Source organism: Psammomys obesus, unplaced genomic scaffold, assembly GCF_907164565.1.
Source record: "Psammomys obesus unplaced genomic scaffold, mPsaObe1.curated_primary_1811, whole genome shotgun sequence".
NCBI classification, from domain to species: domain Eukaryota; kingdom Metazoa; phylum Chordata; class Mammalia; order Rodentia; family Muridae; genus Psammomys; species Psammomys obesus.
This window is the reverse complement of record NW_026591598.1, coordinates 1,626,901-1,643,377: the sequence shown is the minus strand read 5'-3', so window position 1 is coordinate 1,643,377 and position 16,477 is coordinate 1,626,901. Positions and strand designations below refer to the sequence as shown.

Below are 16,477 nucleotides of genomic sequence, written 5' to 3'. Positions count from 1 at the left end.
CCCCCCGCAACGCCCCGGCCCCCCAGCCCGGCGCCGCCCATGGCCGAGGCCCCCCCGCGCCGCCTCGGCCTGGGCCCCCCGCCCGGGGACGCCCCCCGCGCCGAGCTGGTGGCGCTCACGGCCGTGCAGAGCGAACAGGGCGAGGCGGGCGGGGGCGGCTCTCCGCGTCGCCTCGGCCTCCTGGGCAGCCCCCTGCCGCCGGGCGCGCCCCTCCCTGGGCCGGGCTCCGGCTCGGGCTCCGCCTGCGGCCAGCGCTCCTCCGCCGCGCACAAGCGCTACCGCCGCCTGCAGAACTGGGTCTACAACGTGCTGGAGCGGCCCCGCGGGTGGGCCTTCGTCTACCACGTCTTCATGTGAGTTGGGGACCCCGCACTCCTCCGCGTGCCCCGGCTCTGACCCCGCGTGAGCCAGGCTCCGGGTGACTGCCGCCCCGCGCTGGCTCCAGGTCCTGCCTCCTGCCCCACTGCCCGGCCGCCGACCCTCAGCCCTCCCTCTCGGACCTGAGCCCCCTTCTCTGTCTCTCAACCTGACCTAAGCCCTGATCTCCCAGCCTTGACCCGGCTTGCCCTCGCGTCTGACCTCTTCTGCCTGCTCTCCTTACTTTGATCCTGATCGCAGCATTCAGCTTCTTGCCCTTCTCTGTTCTGCCAAGTCCGCAGCCACTAAAGGGGGTCTCTCCTTTTCTTTTGTTCACCTCTCTCAGCCTGTGTCCCAGACACAGAAGACCCTGGCCCTTACTTTTTTTTTCTTTCTTTCTTTCTCCTGTCGGAAGAGCTATGCTCCCACCTGGTCCCCTTGGAGATTTCTCTCTTCAGAAACAGACCGTCCCCAGCTCAGGGATGGCCTCTGGTTGTCTGGGTGTCTAGGGTCCCCATGGTCCTGACAGGCCTGTGTGCTGTTTCCAACTTTACCTGTGTCTTCATTAGCCTGGCCCTGCACCCTCAACTTCGAAGCAGCGGAGGCAGCAGGCTGCCCTGCCAGCCCTGCCCTGTCTTGTCCTGCCTTGCCCTGCAGACTGGACCCAGCTCTCCTGCCTTGCTGGCCAGCTGTACTAGGCCTGGCGCTGGGCATGGGGAAAAAGAAAGAAGAGAGGGGTATGTTTGGAAACAATGCCGCTGCGGGGCCCCTCCTCCCTTCAGCAGGCTCCTACAACTTTCAAAACACTGACCCCTCTTGGATGTGGAGAGCGAATTTTGGCAGCTCAGAAGGCAGTCTTGGGGGAAGGCCTGGCCCAGCCAGGAACATGAGAGGCCCAGGCCATATCGGTTAATGGGCTGGGCCTGGTGCTGAGCTGCTTAGAAGTGCCCGGGAGAGACAACGTGCTTGTTCTTGTGCCCTTTTACCACAGCCAGTATTAGGGTCTCCTTGTCCACCTGATGGTCACCTGGCAGTCTGTCTGTCTGTCCCTCTGCTAGACTTCAGGTTCTCCTTATGTGTGAGTTAGCTTGTCTTTTCTCTGCACTCTCTGCCCCACGGCCTTTCTGTTGGTCAGTTTCCATGCTTTGTGGGCCTACCCAGTCATTTATTTTGATGCCTGTGGGTCTGTCTATCTACCTGTCCACCTGCCTGTCTACCCTTCTACCTGGCTTTTCTCACCTGTGTTTTAGCCTGCCTTTCTGCTTGTCCCACCTATGTATGCTCACCTGCCTCTGCCCCACAAGAATGGGGGTGGGGAACCACAGAATCTCAGGGGGAGGGGAAAGTGGTACAAGGAAGAATAGAGGAAGGGAACTTTCTATCGGCCATTAAGTATCTAGAGATGGCAGCTGTGACTTTCTGCAGAGTTAAGAGTCTGCAGGATGTAAAGTCAGGCTTTGGGTCCAGATGAATGATCAGGAGCAGCCCACATCTCAGTGTACCCCCAAAAACTTGGATGAATGTCGGTCGGATACAGCCACGAGTGGAGTGGCACAGTTAGTGCTGGGTGGGCTAGGGGTTCTGGTGTCCACTGAAAGTGAATATACCAGCACTAGAAGGACAGCTTACTGACAGAGCCCTGGGTACCATATATATACCTGGGTATATATGTGTGTATATATATATATATATAGTCTGTCTTTCCTTTTGATATATATATATTTTTTTTTTTTTCAAAGGAGTTGCATGTTGCATGGCAGGTCTCTCATGTGCCCAAAGAGGCTAAGACATAGGGCACGGCTGTGCTGTCCACAGGCTCTTCCCCGGAAGTGAGTTTTCTAAGGAAAGGCTGTGGCGGGAGAAGTCGGTGGGCTCCGAGCTGGGTTCCTCAGCCTGCAGGCCTGGCCTCTTGACCCCTAGGACATTCACTGGAGATGAAAGCAGCCTCACCCAGACCAACCACTTCTGTAGCTCCTTTGGAGGGGCCTCCCCTTCCTCCCAGGAGCTAAATTGAACGACACCTTTGCCCCACATTCGGCCCTTTCCGGATGCCAGGAATGCCCTGGCTAGGGGCACCCATGTCCTGAACACTTGTCTTCAGGAGCTCAGGGTAGAGGCGTTCCTTGGAACTGTAGGGGAAGCAGCATGGTGTGACAGTGTCTGGAAGTTTAGGGATCTCGGGAACGAGCTGGCCACGGATCTCGAGGTCAAGGAGAGTGAGATGCCAGGAGCCCCTTCCTATTGAGTGCTGTGTGACACTGTTAGGTTCAGGGTCTCTCTGAGCTTTAGATCTCTAGGTCATCAGAGTGGACAGAACTCCCACATTTTGGGCTAATGGGCAAGGAAGAGCTGATAGAACTGCTAGGGGTTGTCTGAGGAGGAGGAATGAGGATGGGCATCAGTATTGGTGGTGGCGGAGGGAGGCTACACAGAAGTGTCTCCTGTTCTCTGTGAGTTCCAGGCATGGGACTTCTCACAGTAGGGTCTTGCATATTCTTGCCACAAAGTGCTTGGGTTTGCACTTGTAGCCTAGTCCCACACTCTTCAAGTGTGTGTGTGGGGGGGAGTTAGCCTTAATTAGGACCTGTTTTCAGAGACCCGGGCAAGCGTGGGTGGGGTCCCCACAGAAGACACAGAAGAGCCTAGGGGAGAGGATTTGGGAGGGAGGGGGCTGAAACATCTCCCTCACGCCAACCAACTGGCCTCGCAGGACCTGTACCTTCCCTGACAGCTGGGGGTGTAGCAGCGAGCCTTCCTTGCTCTTAACTGTGCCTCTGGGAAATGAATGCTGCCTGTCCTGTCTTTTCCATAGAAAGATTGGAATGGAGGGTCGCTGGACCCTTCTGGGCTCTTTCTGTCCCTAGACCCCATGTCCTGTCACTTTTCCCTTTTCACCCCAGTGCCTTGGTCGCTGGTATGTATCTCTTACCCTCCCCAGGCCCTGTTCTCTGCACTTTAGGAAGTCCTCATTACTGAGTCCCTAAGGGCAGACTCACTCATTAGGGTACTTCCCCCAGGCCACACTAGCACCTTTGGAGTCCCAAACCTGGAAGGGGCTGCCACAGAACCTGCCCCCGCCCCCATCCCCATGCCCGCTCTGCTTCCCTAGCCACTCAATCCTTGCTCCCAGGCCCCAGCAAACTTTTCTCTAAGTGAAGGTTTAAGGCTCTGTAAACATCCTCCCTCCGCTTTGTCCCTGGGGTCAGAAACTGTGGGAATGGGGAGAGGAGGAGGTGGCCAGAGCTCCCGGGGCCTGTCCACTCCTAACCTTGGAGTATCCCCACCCCCGACCTCCTACCTCAAGTTTGTGAGACAGAACATAGAGCCTGGGCTGGAAGTAACCCCAGCACGGGACACCCAGACCAGGTCAGTTCTCACATTCCGACTGCCCCATTCTGTCTCTGAGAAAACTAAGACCCTAGAGACCAAAACCATGTGACAAATTGGTAGCAGACGAAGAGGGCCAGAACTTGAGTCCAGACTCCATGTCCAGAACCATTCCCTCTGCTCTCTGAGGCCACCTAGTGTGGTCCTTGGAGTTGGAACTGTGATTTCTGACTTTGTGCAAGCGCATACCCTTCCCAGCCTGGTGAGGCAGGCCCTGCTATCCTCCACCACTGACAGACGAGGAAAGTGACACCCAGGGAAGGCCATGCAGGAAGAGAGAGAGCGCCTCAACCCAGAGCTGCCATCCGATGACCTCTGCTGGGTCAGGCCCCGGACCCTTGGGAGCAGTGGGCAGGGCCCCATCTGTGTCCCTAGCACCCAGCACACTGGCAGCTGTGGGGCAGCGGCAGCGACAAGATTTTACAGAACTGAGTGGAAAGTGCCCTACTGCTTCCGGGGTAGCCAAGCTTCTGTTGTATGTAACAGCCCTGCTGTGTGCTGTGCCCACCACGACCCTGAACATGGGTGTGCGGCCAATGCACAGGTGGCGTCCTCATGAAGGAACTGATGCCCCGTCTTCTCACTGGCTTCATAGACTAGGCCATGCAGATCAGGGGTGATTCCCTTCATGCTGACTCTGCCTTTCCTCTCCCAGGGCTTCCGGCTACCCTATAGGTGGCCTGGGGACTGTGGTTCAGTGGGGCTGGCTTTGGGCTCCTCCCAGAGGGCCCCCTGAGCCCCTACTCAACCCCGCTCTGTGTGGCTGGGTTTATCCAGGCACAGAACAGGACACACTCCCCTCCAAGGTGACACTTAGCCTCCCAGACAGCAGTGCAGAAACCTGATGCTCCAACACCTCCAGGACGTGACTGGGAAGGACTCAGAGTGTGTGGCCCGTGGCACTCTCATGCTTGTTCTTCCTTTGTAAAGGAGCTGGAGAGTGAAGACCATCTACCCTTCAAAGGCTTTGGCTCCCCCTCTCGCTTCCCCTGGCACTTACCGCTTTCTCCTTCTGGGTCAGGCCACTCTCTGTCTGTCTCACTCCACTTCCTAGCACATTTCTCCCTCCCATTAAGGAAGCCCTTCTAGATGTCTGACTGCAAGCCCCGCCGCTGGAGAAGCCCATAGCCATGTCAGAGCCAGGCATGCTTGAAGAGGCGGTTAGTCTTGGGCTGCTGGCAGCACTTTGAGCGGGTGATTAACGTAAAGTTCTCCGAGCCACTACAGTCACTGAGGTGGTCTGGGAGCAGGGGCAGCAGGAGGCTCTGAGGCGTGCCCTGAGGTTCCCTGTGGAAACTTTCCTCACTCTGGTTCATCCTGGTGCTAGAACTGGACAGCCCTGTTGTGGAGATTGAGGGGTTGGAGGGACACGGGGCCCTTTCCATTTCCCCAGAGCTAGTTCCACAGGGACCTAAGAGTCTGGACTCGGGCCCACAGAAGGGGGTTTGTTTCTGCAGCTGCCCTTAGCTGTCGGGAAAGTTGCTTGGTCTCTCTGAGCTCTGGCTGTCCAGTGAACAGTGGGAATCACAGCTGCCTTCAGGGTGGCCAGGGCCGAGGAGGGAGAGCAGCCAGCCCTGTACCGGGCGTGAGTTGTTGTCCTTATGGGCATGATGTTGTCATTCTGAGTCTTTGATGGGAAGTCTGACAGAGATTCTGGGCTCAGCAGGGGAGCGTGGGTAGGGGCAAAACTGATAGGGGCAGTTTTGCCTGTGTCATTGGTGCCTGCCCCCTTGAGACAATGTCTTTGTGGCCTTCTATGGAACATTTGTTTGTTTGTTTTCTTTTCTTTTAGGATGAATCCCCCTATGTAGCCCAGGCTAGCCTCATGTTCTCCTGCCTCAGGTGACGTCAGTGCCTCCCTCTAAGCTTCTTCCTAGCATCCTCTCACTTAGGCCTCATAGCCACTGTGTCATGGGACACACGTCACGAAGCCTGTGACCAGAGTCACTAACCCCAGTCTCTGGGCTGCTTATGGATTTGTTTCTTCCTTTGTGTCACAAATGACATCAGCCAGCACAGTGCTTTGCCAAGCTTGGGGAACCAGAGACTTGCCTGCAAGGAGCAGATGGGGGATGGGGCCGGCTGTGCAGAGGCTGCCCAGTCCTTAAGAACACTGGTGTCTGAGTCCCCTGGGGCTCTGGCTTGGGCTCTCTGTGTGTGTGAGTGTGTCTGTCTGCATCGGAGTGCCATTGTGGAGTTGAGGTTTAGGCTTCTTCATGGTTCATGCCCACCCTACTGTTCCCCAATGCCCCGCCCCTTCCCCCTGACGCTGAGAGAAAACCAGTGGAACAAACCCAGAGACCCACCATGGAAAGATGCCCATTCCCACTCCACCCTAATCCTCAGCCTCAGTGTCCTCCTCTGCCAGATGGGCCTAGCAGGAAAGAGAGCCCCCTTACTCAGGATTGCAAACACAGAGCTATGTTTATGGTGAGAGATGCTGCTGAGTTGGGATGGGAGAGGGGCATTTTGTAGTGCCTTCTGACGGGGCCCCTTCAGAAGACAGGGGGACATTTAGAGGGGTACCCAGGAGGCTCCCTGAGGCAAGGGAGAAGGTACGGTCTGCCCTTTGAGGCCTAGTGAAACCCCCAGGACACCAAGCAGACTGAGCAACTCTATCCTCAAGGCAGGATCTGTGTGCCCTGGAGCTTGGCATCTGGGGGTGAGGAGCGGGGAGTGGGGGTGGGGGTTTGAGGCAGCCCCAGGCAGCAGAGTAATTGGGCTAAGAAATCCATGGGCAGCACCTGAGGGAGGCAGGCAAAGAGGGCAGAGAGCACAGTCATTCTTCTCTCTTCCCTCCTCCATGGAGAATTGGGGATCATGGGTGGGGTGGGGGTCGTCTCTGGTCTAAGGGCTGGAGGGAAATTGTCTGACTCCTCAGACTCTGGTGGTCCAGGAGCAAGCTTGCTAAAGCAAGATGCTAAAGCTTGGATGGAGGTCAGGTAGCAAGAAGGACTGTCAAATAACCAAGAGGCGGAGAGGGGTTCTGTGGGATACTCTGGTTTCCAAAGTGTGGGAAACCTTATCTGGCAGAGCTGAACACAATTTTCTGTAATCATCCTCATCAGGCAAAGGAATGGCACCCTCTACAGCGTGGGGAACAGGGGGTAGAGACCTACTTCCTGTGAACCCAACATTGGCAAGGAACTGAGAGCAGGGCCTGCTGGCTCTGGAGTGAGGGAAAGGGTCTCCGCATTGTCTCTCCTACCCTACCTTCCTTGCAGCCCCTCCCTGGAGCATCCAGGTCTCTGCCTTTGGGTTTATTTTTTGCTGGGCTTGGCTGTCTCTGGAGGTTGGAGGGGGGGCTAGGAAGAGAAGGAGGGCAAGAAAGAGTGGCTTTGTCAGCATTATCCAGGTGCTTCTTCTGCTCTGGCCCATCTGGGCTCCACTGCCACCCTCTGCAGGAGGGACAGCCCCGCCCAGGTGAAGTCGGGATCTGGAGCCCCAGGGAGCGGCTTCCTTCTGGGGTGGGGTGGGGCAGACTGGCAGGGCTTCTCTGGTTTAGTCCATCCTCTCGGCAGAACGTCAGGGCAGAGGCCTCCGAGCTCCAAAGGCCTCAAAGCTTGGGCAGATAGACAGCTTCGTTTCACAGATGAGGAAACTGAGTTAGGAGATAGGATCTGACAGCCCGGGACACTCCACAGACAAGGGTTGTCACGGTGTGTGCCACATATTCCCAGGGAAGGGGGCAGCCCCTGGATACATTCACTCACTTCTCCTGCCAGCCTCTGCGTGGAGGCCACAGAGTGGGAGGAGTGGGATGGGGAGGAGAGGGAGACCCTTGATCTAGCATCAGGGGGTGGGAGGGCACACAACCTGGGGGTGGAAGGAGGCTGAGTGGGCATGTCAGCAAGTCCCTCTTAAATGACATGATAGTTAAGTGACAGCTGAGTGTGGTGGCTCACGCCTTTGATCCCAGCACCCAGGAGAGCAGAAGCAAGATCTCTGGGAGTTTGAGGCCGGCCTGGTCTACATAGTGAGTTTTAGGACCGCTAGAGCCACACAGTGAGACCCTGTCTAAAACCAAACAAACAAATCCACAAAAAGAAGTTAAATGACTTGTCCCACATGAACACGGCTAACAAGTGGGTAGAAGCAGCATTTGAACCCAGAACAAGACTCCTGGAACCAGGTGCTTATCTGGTTCTGCCTTAGCAAGGGTCTGAATTTAAGGACCCCTCTTATGTACTTCCTGGTCCCCCAGGATGCAGGATATTGAACTCAGGACCTGTGTGCTCTGCCACTAGCCTCCCCTCCTTAGGAAGGAGGGTGGCTCTGGCCTCCTGACTTTTCTCTCTGCCTCTCTTCCTGTCCTTGAATATTGGCCTTTGTCTTGGGCCCTTTCTTCACACCCCATGGTGAGCTCACAATCCTGCGACACCATGTTATCTATTTTTTTTTTTTTTTTGAGAAAAGTTTTCCCTTCAAGGTTTTATCCCTAAACTCCCAGGTAGTTCCAGAGAGTGAACACCCACAACCTGTCCCTCCAAACTGGTCCTTCTTCCTGGGTCCAGTGGCTTTCACACCTCCAAACCCCAGGAAGCTCTTCCCATAGACACCCTTGGCGCCTTTTCTTGGGAATAACCCACAGTGTGCTGTTAGGTGCTCAATGCACTTTTCTTTAGGCTGGTCACTTGCTCCTCTCTCACACCCACCGCTGTGTCACTAACTCCTATTGAGCCTTCAAAGCCCCGTTTGAACATCCTCTCTTCTTAGAAGCCCTCCCTGCCCACTCTACTTCAGACTCAACTGGAGACCCTACAGTGTCCCCAATTTTAACGTTCTGTCCCACGTGTTATTCTTGGCTCTCTCTCAATGGGTCGTCAGACCTGGGTAGGGAGGGCTGAGCACTGTGCGTGGCTCACATTTGGGAGTAAGTTACTGTCCATGCATGAGGGAATGATGGTGGCCAAGTTTTAAGGAGGTGAAGGAGTAAAGGAAGAGAGAAGTAAGAAAGAACTCCTCTGCCCTCCAAGTGCTGGAAGTCCTCTCTGCTTTTGTCCGAGTGCAGGACTCTGACAAACAGGAATAGCTGGCAAAAAAGTTTTGAGGCAGGCTTTCAGGGTCCCTTTGCCATTGGTTCCACAGGGCCCTTGGTCACTGAGCTATGCAGGGGGCTCCTATCCTTTGGCCCAGGGCAGCTATAGGCAGGGCAGATGAGGGAAGGGACTGCCATGCTTCCTGAGCAACTGCTCTGTAGACACAGGCTGCCTAGTTCTTCCAATGCCTGTGGCTGGCACTGCTGTTGTGCTCTTTCTGCTGACAGGATGTGGGGACACACATACCAAGTCTTGCAGCCTGTCTGTGGCAGAGCCAGGATTCGAACCCATATATGTGAGATCCTCAAGCAGTTCTCAGATGCATGAGCAGAGCCCCGTGGTGATGGTGGTAGTTCAGTGGGTGAGGGGAAAACAAGGACATTGTGGTGGCTTTTTCATTAAGCTAAATGTAGTCCATTTCAAAGACTATCAAAAAGTCCGAGATTATGTTTTTGTTTTTGTTTTTCCATAAAGTGATGAAGCGGGTTTTTTAAAAATTGTCCTTACTTGGCAAAAGAAAAAGTTGACAACTTTACATAGTCTCTAAAATGTTTTTTGGAGATTTGACCAATACGTGAAATCCCCAAGACTTGGGACCCTGTCCTGGAACCTGAGCAATGCTTCTGGAGGAGCTGGCAGCTGGAAGGATTAGGGGACAAAAGAACTCCAGGTCCTGTGTCATTCTTCCCCATTGGGCCAGCCCAAATCAGGAACACTGGGCCTGGAGTTTCCAGGCTGGGATTGGCTTGTGCCTGCTTCCTGTGCAGCACCAGACAGGTCCAACCTCCCTGAGGCACCAGTCTTCTTTGTTATCCTCCCATCACAGGCTCCCACTTCCCTGGAGCCTTGGAGCCCTCATCTCTCTCTTGTTGACTCAGAAGCTGGGCCCTGAGATACAGCCATGGAGGAGCAGACTGGCCCTCTCAGAACAGGTTACCCAGGGTGACAATTCCTTTCTTGGGGAGCCCTGGACCACAGCTCAGAGGTGCACCAGCCTGAGGGCCTGGGAACACTCAGAGCCCGTATTTAGTAATGAGATCTTTGCCTGCTCTCAAACAGGAACTGTGCTAACTGGCTTTCACATAGTACTTCATGAGTCCCCAGCAAGCCCTATAAGGCAGATAGATAGGGCTGTACCCGCTGTTTAGAAAGGGAAGCTGCAGCCTGCAGATTAAGCATGAACCCTTGTCATTGACAAGAGGCTGTGGCTGGAAGGGGTGAGTGTTTTTCTAGGTTCGGTCCAGGGAGTGTCTAGAGAGTCCGTGTTCAGGGACGCTGCGCTGTGCCCGGTAGGAGCCTTGTGCGTGGCTGCTGCAGGTCGGGCTTGCAGTGGGAAGGCAAGAGACACATGCCTGTTGGTTGCCACCCAGCAGCACCGCCCTGCCTGAGGCTCCTCCCCCTATTCCAGCTCTCGGTAACAGTAAGGATAATAATAGCGAGCATTTATTGGGTGCTTACCAAAGGCCAGACAGACGCCGCTGCTTTAGGAACTTGCCTCTCAACAGCCCCATGATGTGAGTCCTGCCAGTGGGACCATATTTCCGATGAGGCAGAGGCCCAAAAGACGTAAGTTAAGTCACCGGCCTGGATTTTGTAGCTGGGCCAGGACCCAAACCCTGAAGTCCAGCTTTGGAGGCTGTGGCCTCATGAACCTTCCTCATCCTCACAGCACCTGTTGCTCAGGGAGGCTGTCCTAAATAGCACTTTTGCCATCAAGTTCAAGACCCATGGGACTTATTTCTCCCCCTCTGTTCTTCTGTCATTCAGTCATAGCAGTCCCTGGGTGGGGGAGGATTCCTGAGCCAGAAGCTGAGGATGGGGCCGTGAATCAGGACCTGTATCCTGTTCCCTGGCGGACATGGACGGGGTTTTACACTGGGTGATCAGTGCCAATGTCCCTAGGTACTGCAGATCCTATGGGATCCCAGCATAGAGTGGTCAAGTGTGGTCCCAAACCAAGCTAGCTGGGCAGGGGTGGCTTTCTGGAAAAGGTGATGGAAGGGTCTGAGTGTGGTTGTGTCAGACAGTGTTCTGTTAGAAATGCCTTTCGGGGACTCAGTAGGACTTTGGTGGGGGAAGAACTCTGAAAGGGACCCCAGGATGCCATCCCAACTGACCTGGTCTTCCTCTGCCCACCACAAGACCCATATCCCAGAGCGCCCCTCCACAACTGCCTCCTAACTCGGCCCTGGGCCTGGCTGTCCCAACCTGGCCTGCAGCCCTGGGAACTTTGCCTGTAGGGAAAGCTCCAGGCCTGTATGCAAACCTGGGGGCGTGCCTGGAGCCTGGAAGCTGGAAGAGTCAGACCAGGTCCAAAGGCTGGCCGGGAAGGGCCAGAGGGCTTGGGCTTGGGGTCTGTGAGTTCCCGGAGTAGTGATAGATCACCCCTAGAGAACAGCCTCATGGGAATGTGCAAGGACTGAGACAATGATGACAATCTCTAGAAATGTTCGGAGCCTAGCTCCTCTCTTCCCTCCTGTCTAACGGCGCAGAAAGGTTTAGAAATCACCGGTCTCACGTACGGTCTCCTAAGTCCATCCCTGACCCTCATATACCCTACCCTGCTGTTCCACTAATAAAGAAACCAAGGCTCAGAAGCAGGCAGAGACTTTAATCAGCAGTAGAACCCAGACCAGAACTTGGTCTTAGGTAGCTGTCACATCCTCTGAGCCTTACTAGAGATGAATGTTTGACTAAGCTCCCTGAATCCTTACGACAGGAAGTCTCATGGCAGTACCTCCTGGAGGAAATGTTACTGTACCATCTCATACCGAGGCTGGGAAAGGAGGCCGAGACTATAGCTCAATGGTAGAACATTTACCTAGCATGCGCAGGGTCCTGTGTTTGATTCCCAGCACTGCAAAAAGTGTGTGTGTGTGTCTGTCTGTCTGTCTGTCTGTCTGTGTGTCTAATAGCCTGATCAGTAAAGTGAGTACCACTTTACTGATGATCTAAATTTTTTACTTTACTGAAGATCTAAATTTTGATCCTCACCACATACGTAAAAAGCCAGTGTAGTAATACAACTTTGTAATCCCAGTGTTGGAGAGACACAGCCCTGAGGCTGGCCTGTAAGCTTTGCTTGGTCAGCGGGCCCAAGACCCCAGTGACAGAGACCTTGTGTAAAAAAATGAGGTGGATGGCTCTGGAGGCTCTAGCCCCTCTAGACCTGCCCTAATCCTCACCCCAAGTGCTGCAGAGTGTAGCTCTGTCCACCGCCAAGTACTCCAGCATTTCACCACCCAACACCTACTTCTGCTCAAAGACCAGAAGTGTGGGGAGCAAGAGAAGGGCAGGGAGGCCCCCACACCCCGCAGAGAGGTGGGTGTGACTCTGAGGTTGACCTCCACACGTAAGCAAATACATGTGCAGACGCTCGCACACCCACGCACACAGAGTGACTTATACAGAGTGGCTCAGCTAAGACAGTCCAGGCGTCTAAGAGCTGTGGTGGACACACTGCCTCAGTTCCGAGTACAAATGAGCTGTTGTCCCAGGCAAGACCCATCCGACAGCTGAGCAGCGCGCTCTCTCTCTCTCTCTTTCTCTGTGTGTGTGTTGTGTGTGTGTGTGTGTGTGTGTCAGGCTGGGCTGACCTACTGGCCGGAACTCATCAACCCCATGCCCAGCCCAGGGCAGGCCTGATGCAGCTGCTGCCCCACAGGGACAGACCTTCCCACTTGCCAGTGCTCGATCAAGAGGGCACCTGCCAGCCCTCCCCATGATGGGTTTGGCCATCTAATGCTCTCACATGACAGGCATGGGATGAACTGGGGGCTAGGGGAAGGGATTTGCACCCTCCTAATCTGGGGGCTGCACCCCCCCCGTCTTGGCCAGAGCTGTGGGAGAGGTTTGTCTCTGCTCTGTGCCCAGTGGCCCCAGCGAGATGCTGGCACACACCCAGCTCTCTGCTCAAAGCTCTCCCTTCTCCTGGTCCCCACCCTTCCAGTCTCTGAGCTGGTCTTGGGTGGGGAAATGCTGGAGTACTTGGGGCGGATAGAGGAGGCCAGCAATGGCAAGGAGGTTTAGTGCCTGTGCCGGGCAGATGATCCGTCCGTTGGGGTGTAAAGTTGGAGTGTTTGGGGCTAATCCTGGGCCACCCCTTCCTGGAGAAATTTGGCTACAAGTCAGGGAGGCAAATGTGTGGGTTGCCTCCCCCCCCTCGCTGGGCAGTAAACACAGCCGTCGCCTGGGAGATGGGCCCAAACATCCCGGCCCCCCACTGTTATTTATACCAGGGCTCCCTTTCTTCTCGGGAGCCTGGTCTGACTCTCCAACCTGTCCCTGAGCTACACGATCTGAGTTGAAGTCCCTGTCAAGGTCCCAGGTGTACGCTCACTCTTGCTCCACAGACACTGTTGTTGGTTTCTCGTTTGGGCGATCCTGGCTCTTATCAATCAGAAAAGTGCTCCCGGGGCTAGGTCTAGCTTGGAGGCAGGAGCGCTGGGATGTGCCCTGGGTTTGTGTTTGCCCGGTTCCTTGCTGTGGTCACCCAGCCTAGACTTTGCCCTGCCTTCAGCAGGGGAGGGGCTAGATTAGAGCTTTTTGGATCTGTTTGAGGCGGTAGATCTGGCTCTCCAGTAGGACTTCCAACTCAGAAGCATGGTCATATACATGTAGATCAAAGCAGGGCTGGTTTGGGTGGAGTCCAGGGTAGAAGCTGAGGATCCTGGCCACTCTTCCTAGGTCGCCCTGAATACAGACTTGGAATCCTGCTCGTGGTTCTCCTTCTGGGTAATCCAGGGTGGGAGAGCCGGGACTGCTAATTCCTAGTGAGCACAGGCAGAGCCTGTTGAGGTAGGCCCAGTGGGGGAAGAGAATGGGGCTACCCCATGGGCTAGGGATCACAAGGCAACAGGGCTTGGCAGGCTTGCCATATTCCGGCACAGGACTACTCCAAAGAGTCCCAGAATTAAAATCCAAACTTGGTCGCCCGGATCATCACGAAGGCAGACGCGCCAGGAGGAATGGAACACGTTTTCTTTCACAGCTTGTGAACTTGATTTAAACCTTTAAATATTTAGACTTCCCGTACGCGGGTCTCCATTTGAACTCTTTCCCTCACCCTGCCAGCATCAGAAGTGTTTGGGCATGGCCCTCCCTCTGCCCGTGTGCCTCTCCGCAGCAACCCCAAGACGACTTTCTCCAGAATCCTCAGGCTTCACAAGGCTGGCAAAGTCCCAAGTTACCAGGGTTCAAGCCCTTGGCATCCACTTGGACCAGCCTGGTGGACGTGAGAGAACAGGACTGTGCTGCCTTCGAAAATGAATGTCTGTGGGGTGGGGCAGAGGGAGGAACAGCTGGACACAGCCGGCCGGGCACAGACCAGGCAGAGAAGACAGTGATGAGGGTTCCCAGGGTGCCCGGCTGGAGCTTGAAGGCCTAAGGCGCTGGAGCGGGTACTTCTCCCCAAAGTTGAGCAGGGATGCTTGGGGTTGGAGAGGGGTTCCAAGGATGGGAGAGCGCATAGAAGCCACACAGATGGAAGTGTGGGGAGTAGATAGAGGCTATGGAACTGGCACGGGACGGGACATACTGGGTTCTAAATAGACTTGGGTGCGGGGCCCGGCCTGACTCCAAAGAGGTCGTGAAGAACCAACTTAGAGAGACCAGGCCAAGTCCTAGGCTGGCCAGGAGTGGGTAGCGGGGAGGGAGGGGAGGGAGCAGGAGATAGTGTTAATTCTGCCTCCAGAGAATGCCATCTCTCTTCTCTGTTTCCTATATCTCTCTTCCCACTCCTGTCATGCCACTGGCCCTGGGTTTCTGGGTGGGCAGGGACTCACCCTGACTCCCTGTTCCCTTTACATACATAGGAGCTACAATTGTACAAGAGGCTTTACCAGGCTGACTGGCCTGTTCATTCCTTCATTTGTTCACTCACTCACTCACTCACTCACTCACTCACTCACTCACTCACTTAATAATTATTCATTGGGAGTCTACATTCCACCAAGCTTCTTGCTCTTTAGGTGTTTGAGAGAGACAGTGACAAAGATGACGTTTCTGTGTTCACGGAGCTTGCGCTACAGGGGTAGGAGAGCTAAAACCTGTCTCTAGTGTCCGTTCCCTGTGTCTAAGTGCCAGGGAACCAGGAATCTGTCTGTTACCACTCACAGACCGGGCAACAAGGAAAGGTCCAACGTTCAAAGTGGCCCAGAACCACCGCCCTCTCTGTGGGAGGAGCCTAAGCCTTCTCACTCCGCCAGTCTCTGAGCCCCTTACCAGCACCTTCCTGGCCTTGGGGTCTCTCTCCAAGGAGGCCCTGAGGAGGGTGGTCAGGGCAGAGGGAGGAGGAGGAGTACGACCACAGTACTAGCACATAATTGTCAGCGCAGATACCAGCTGCTACACAAAGGTTTCTGTGTGAGCTAGCCTCCTTTATCTGTTTTGAAGGCGCTTATTTTCTCTCCATTTTCCAGATGAGGAAATCGAGTCTTGGCAAGGTGAAATGACTTGCTTGAGGTCACACATGAAACTCCCTGACACTAGGAGCCTTTAAGGACGGTGCTATGAGGTGCTGCCTGGCACCTGCTGCCTAGCCTGGGCACTCAGCCTGTGAGTGGAAACCTAGCCCTAGCGCGCTGTCCCCTTACCCCCCTTCGTCCTCGCAGGGGCTGGCCTTGTCCCCAGCCTGAGCACTGGGCCTCGCGACCCTGACCAAAGCAGCACCGGGAGGGTTGCATCAGGCCAAGGCTCCGCGCGGTCACCCCCAACACCCACCCACCCCTCCGCAACCCGTTGGCCTTCATGGTGGGCGATTGGTGGCGGGTCCGGGTGTCGAATGCTCTCTCTCCGCCCCAGGCCTTGGTGACGCGGCAGCACCTTCACACTTTCCGCTTGGCCCGCTGCTCGCCTTTCAGGCCGCTGCGTTTTCAATTGTTAATTTGGAAACGGAAAATAAGCCGGCCGGGCGAGGAGGCCCGAGGAGGTAACGGGAGCCGCAGCGCGCCAGAAGCTTGCAGTGGCAAAGCCCCGCCCACACAGTCCCACCCACCAGAGACCCCGCCCCTTCGACTGGGCCCCGCCCAGGCCAAGCTCTGGTCCGGTGGCCTGCACCCTAGAACAGGTGGAGTGCGTTGAGGTAGAAAGCCGGCCTGGGCCTAAGGCTACACCGGGGAGGGGTCCCCAGGAGCGCTTCCCCAAGGACATCTTCCTCTCCCGAGGAGCCCCGCCTGGTGCCAGCCTCCGGTGTCCCCAGGTCAACCAAGCCTTGCTCAGGCTAGACCCCTACCTCCAGGCTGCAGCGTCTGTGATGATTTGTCCCGTTAGACAGGGAGAAACTGAATCCTAGAGCGGGACAGATCACGAGATTTAGGTCCACTAGCCAACGCAAAGCTGAATTAGAGCTTGTTCTGGCCGTGACAAGAGCAGGGGATATCAGCAAAGGATAGAGCATCAGAACCAGAGACACACAGTTGTCCCTCCCTCTCTGATCTGCACAGCCCTGTGGCTAATGAAATTCTGGTTTGGTCTACCCAGACTTCTTCTTGATGCCATTATTCGGTAATGGGAGAGTTCTGGAGATGGAAGGTTCTGCATGCAAATGAAATGTAAAAGACTTTCTTCTGGCTGACTCCAGGGTGCTTGCTGGCTTCCTAGAGAACAAGGAACAGGAGCCTCAGAAGCTATCCAGAGGCTCACTTCCTCTCCCGGAAGCCAGACTAGCCAGCTGGACTAGCCAAAAATAAAGCTCT

The 16,477-nt window shown here is 55.4% G+C and overlaps 1 protein-coding gene across 1 annotated transcript in view; it reads left to right on the top strand.

The window, feature by feature from the left end:
- Positions 1–39: 39 nt before the first annotated feature.
- Kcnq4 (potassium voltage-gated channel subfamily Q member 4) overlaps positions 40–16,477 on the top strand; it is a 50,551-nt gene continuing 34,113 nt past the window's right edge. Inside the window, exon 1 of the mRNA XM_055611076.1 lies at positions 40–353. Within this exon, the coding sequence (XP_055467051.1) occupies positions 40–353 (314 nt within the window). The remainder of the gene's footprint in view (positions 354–16,477) is intronic.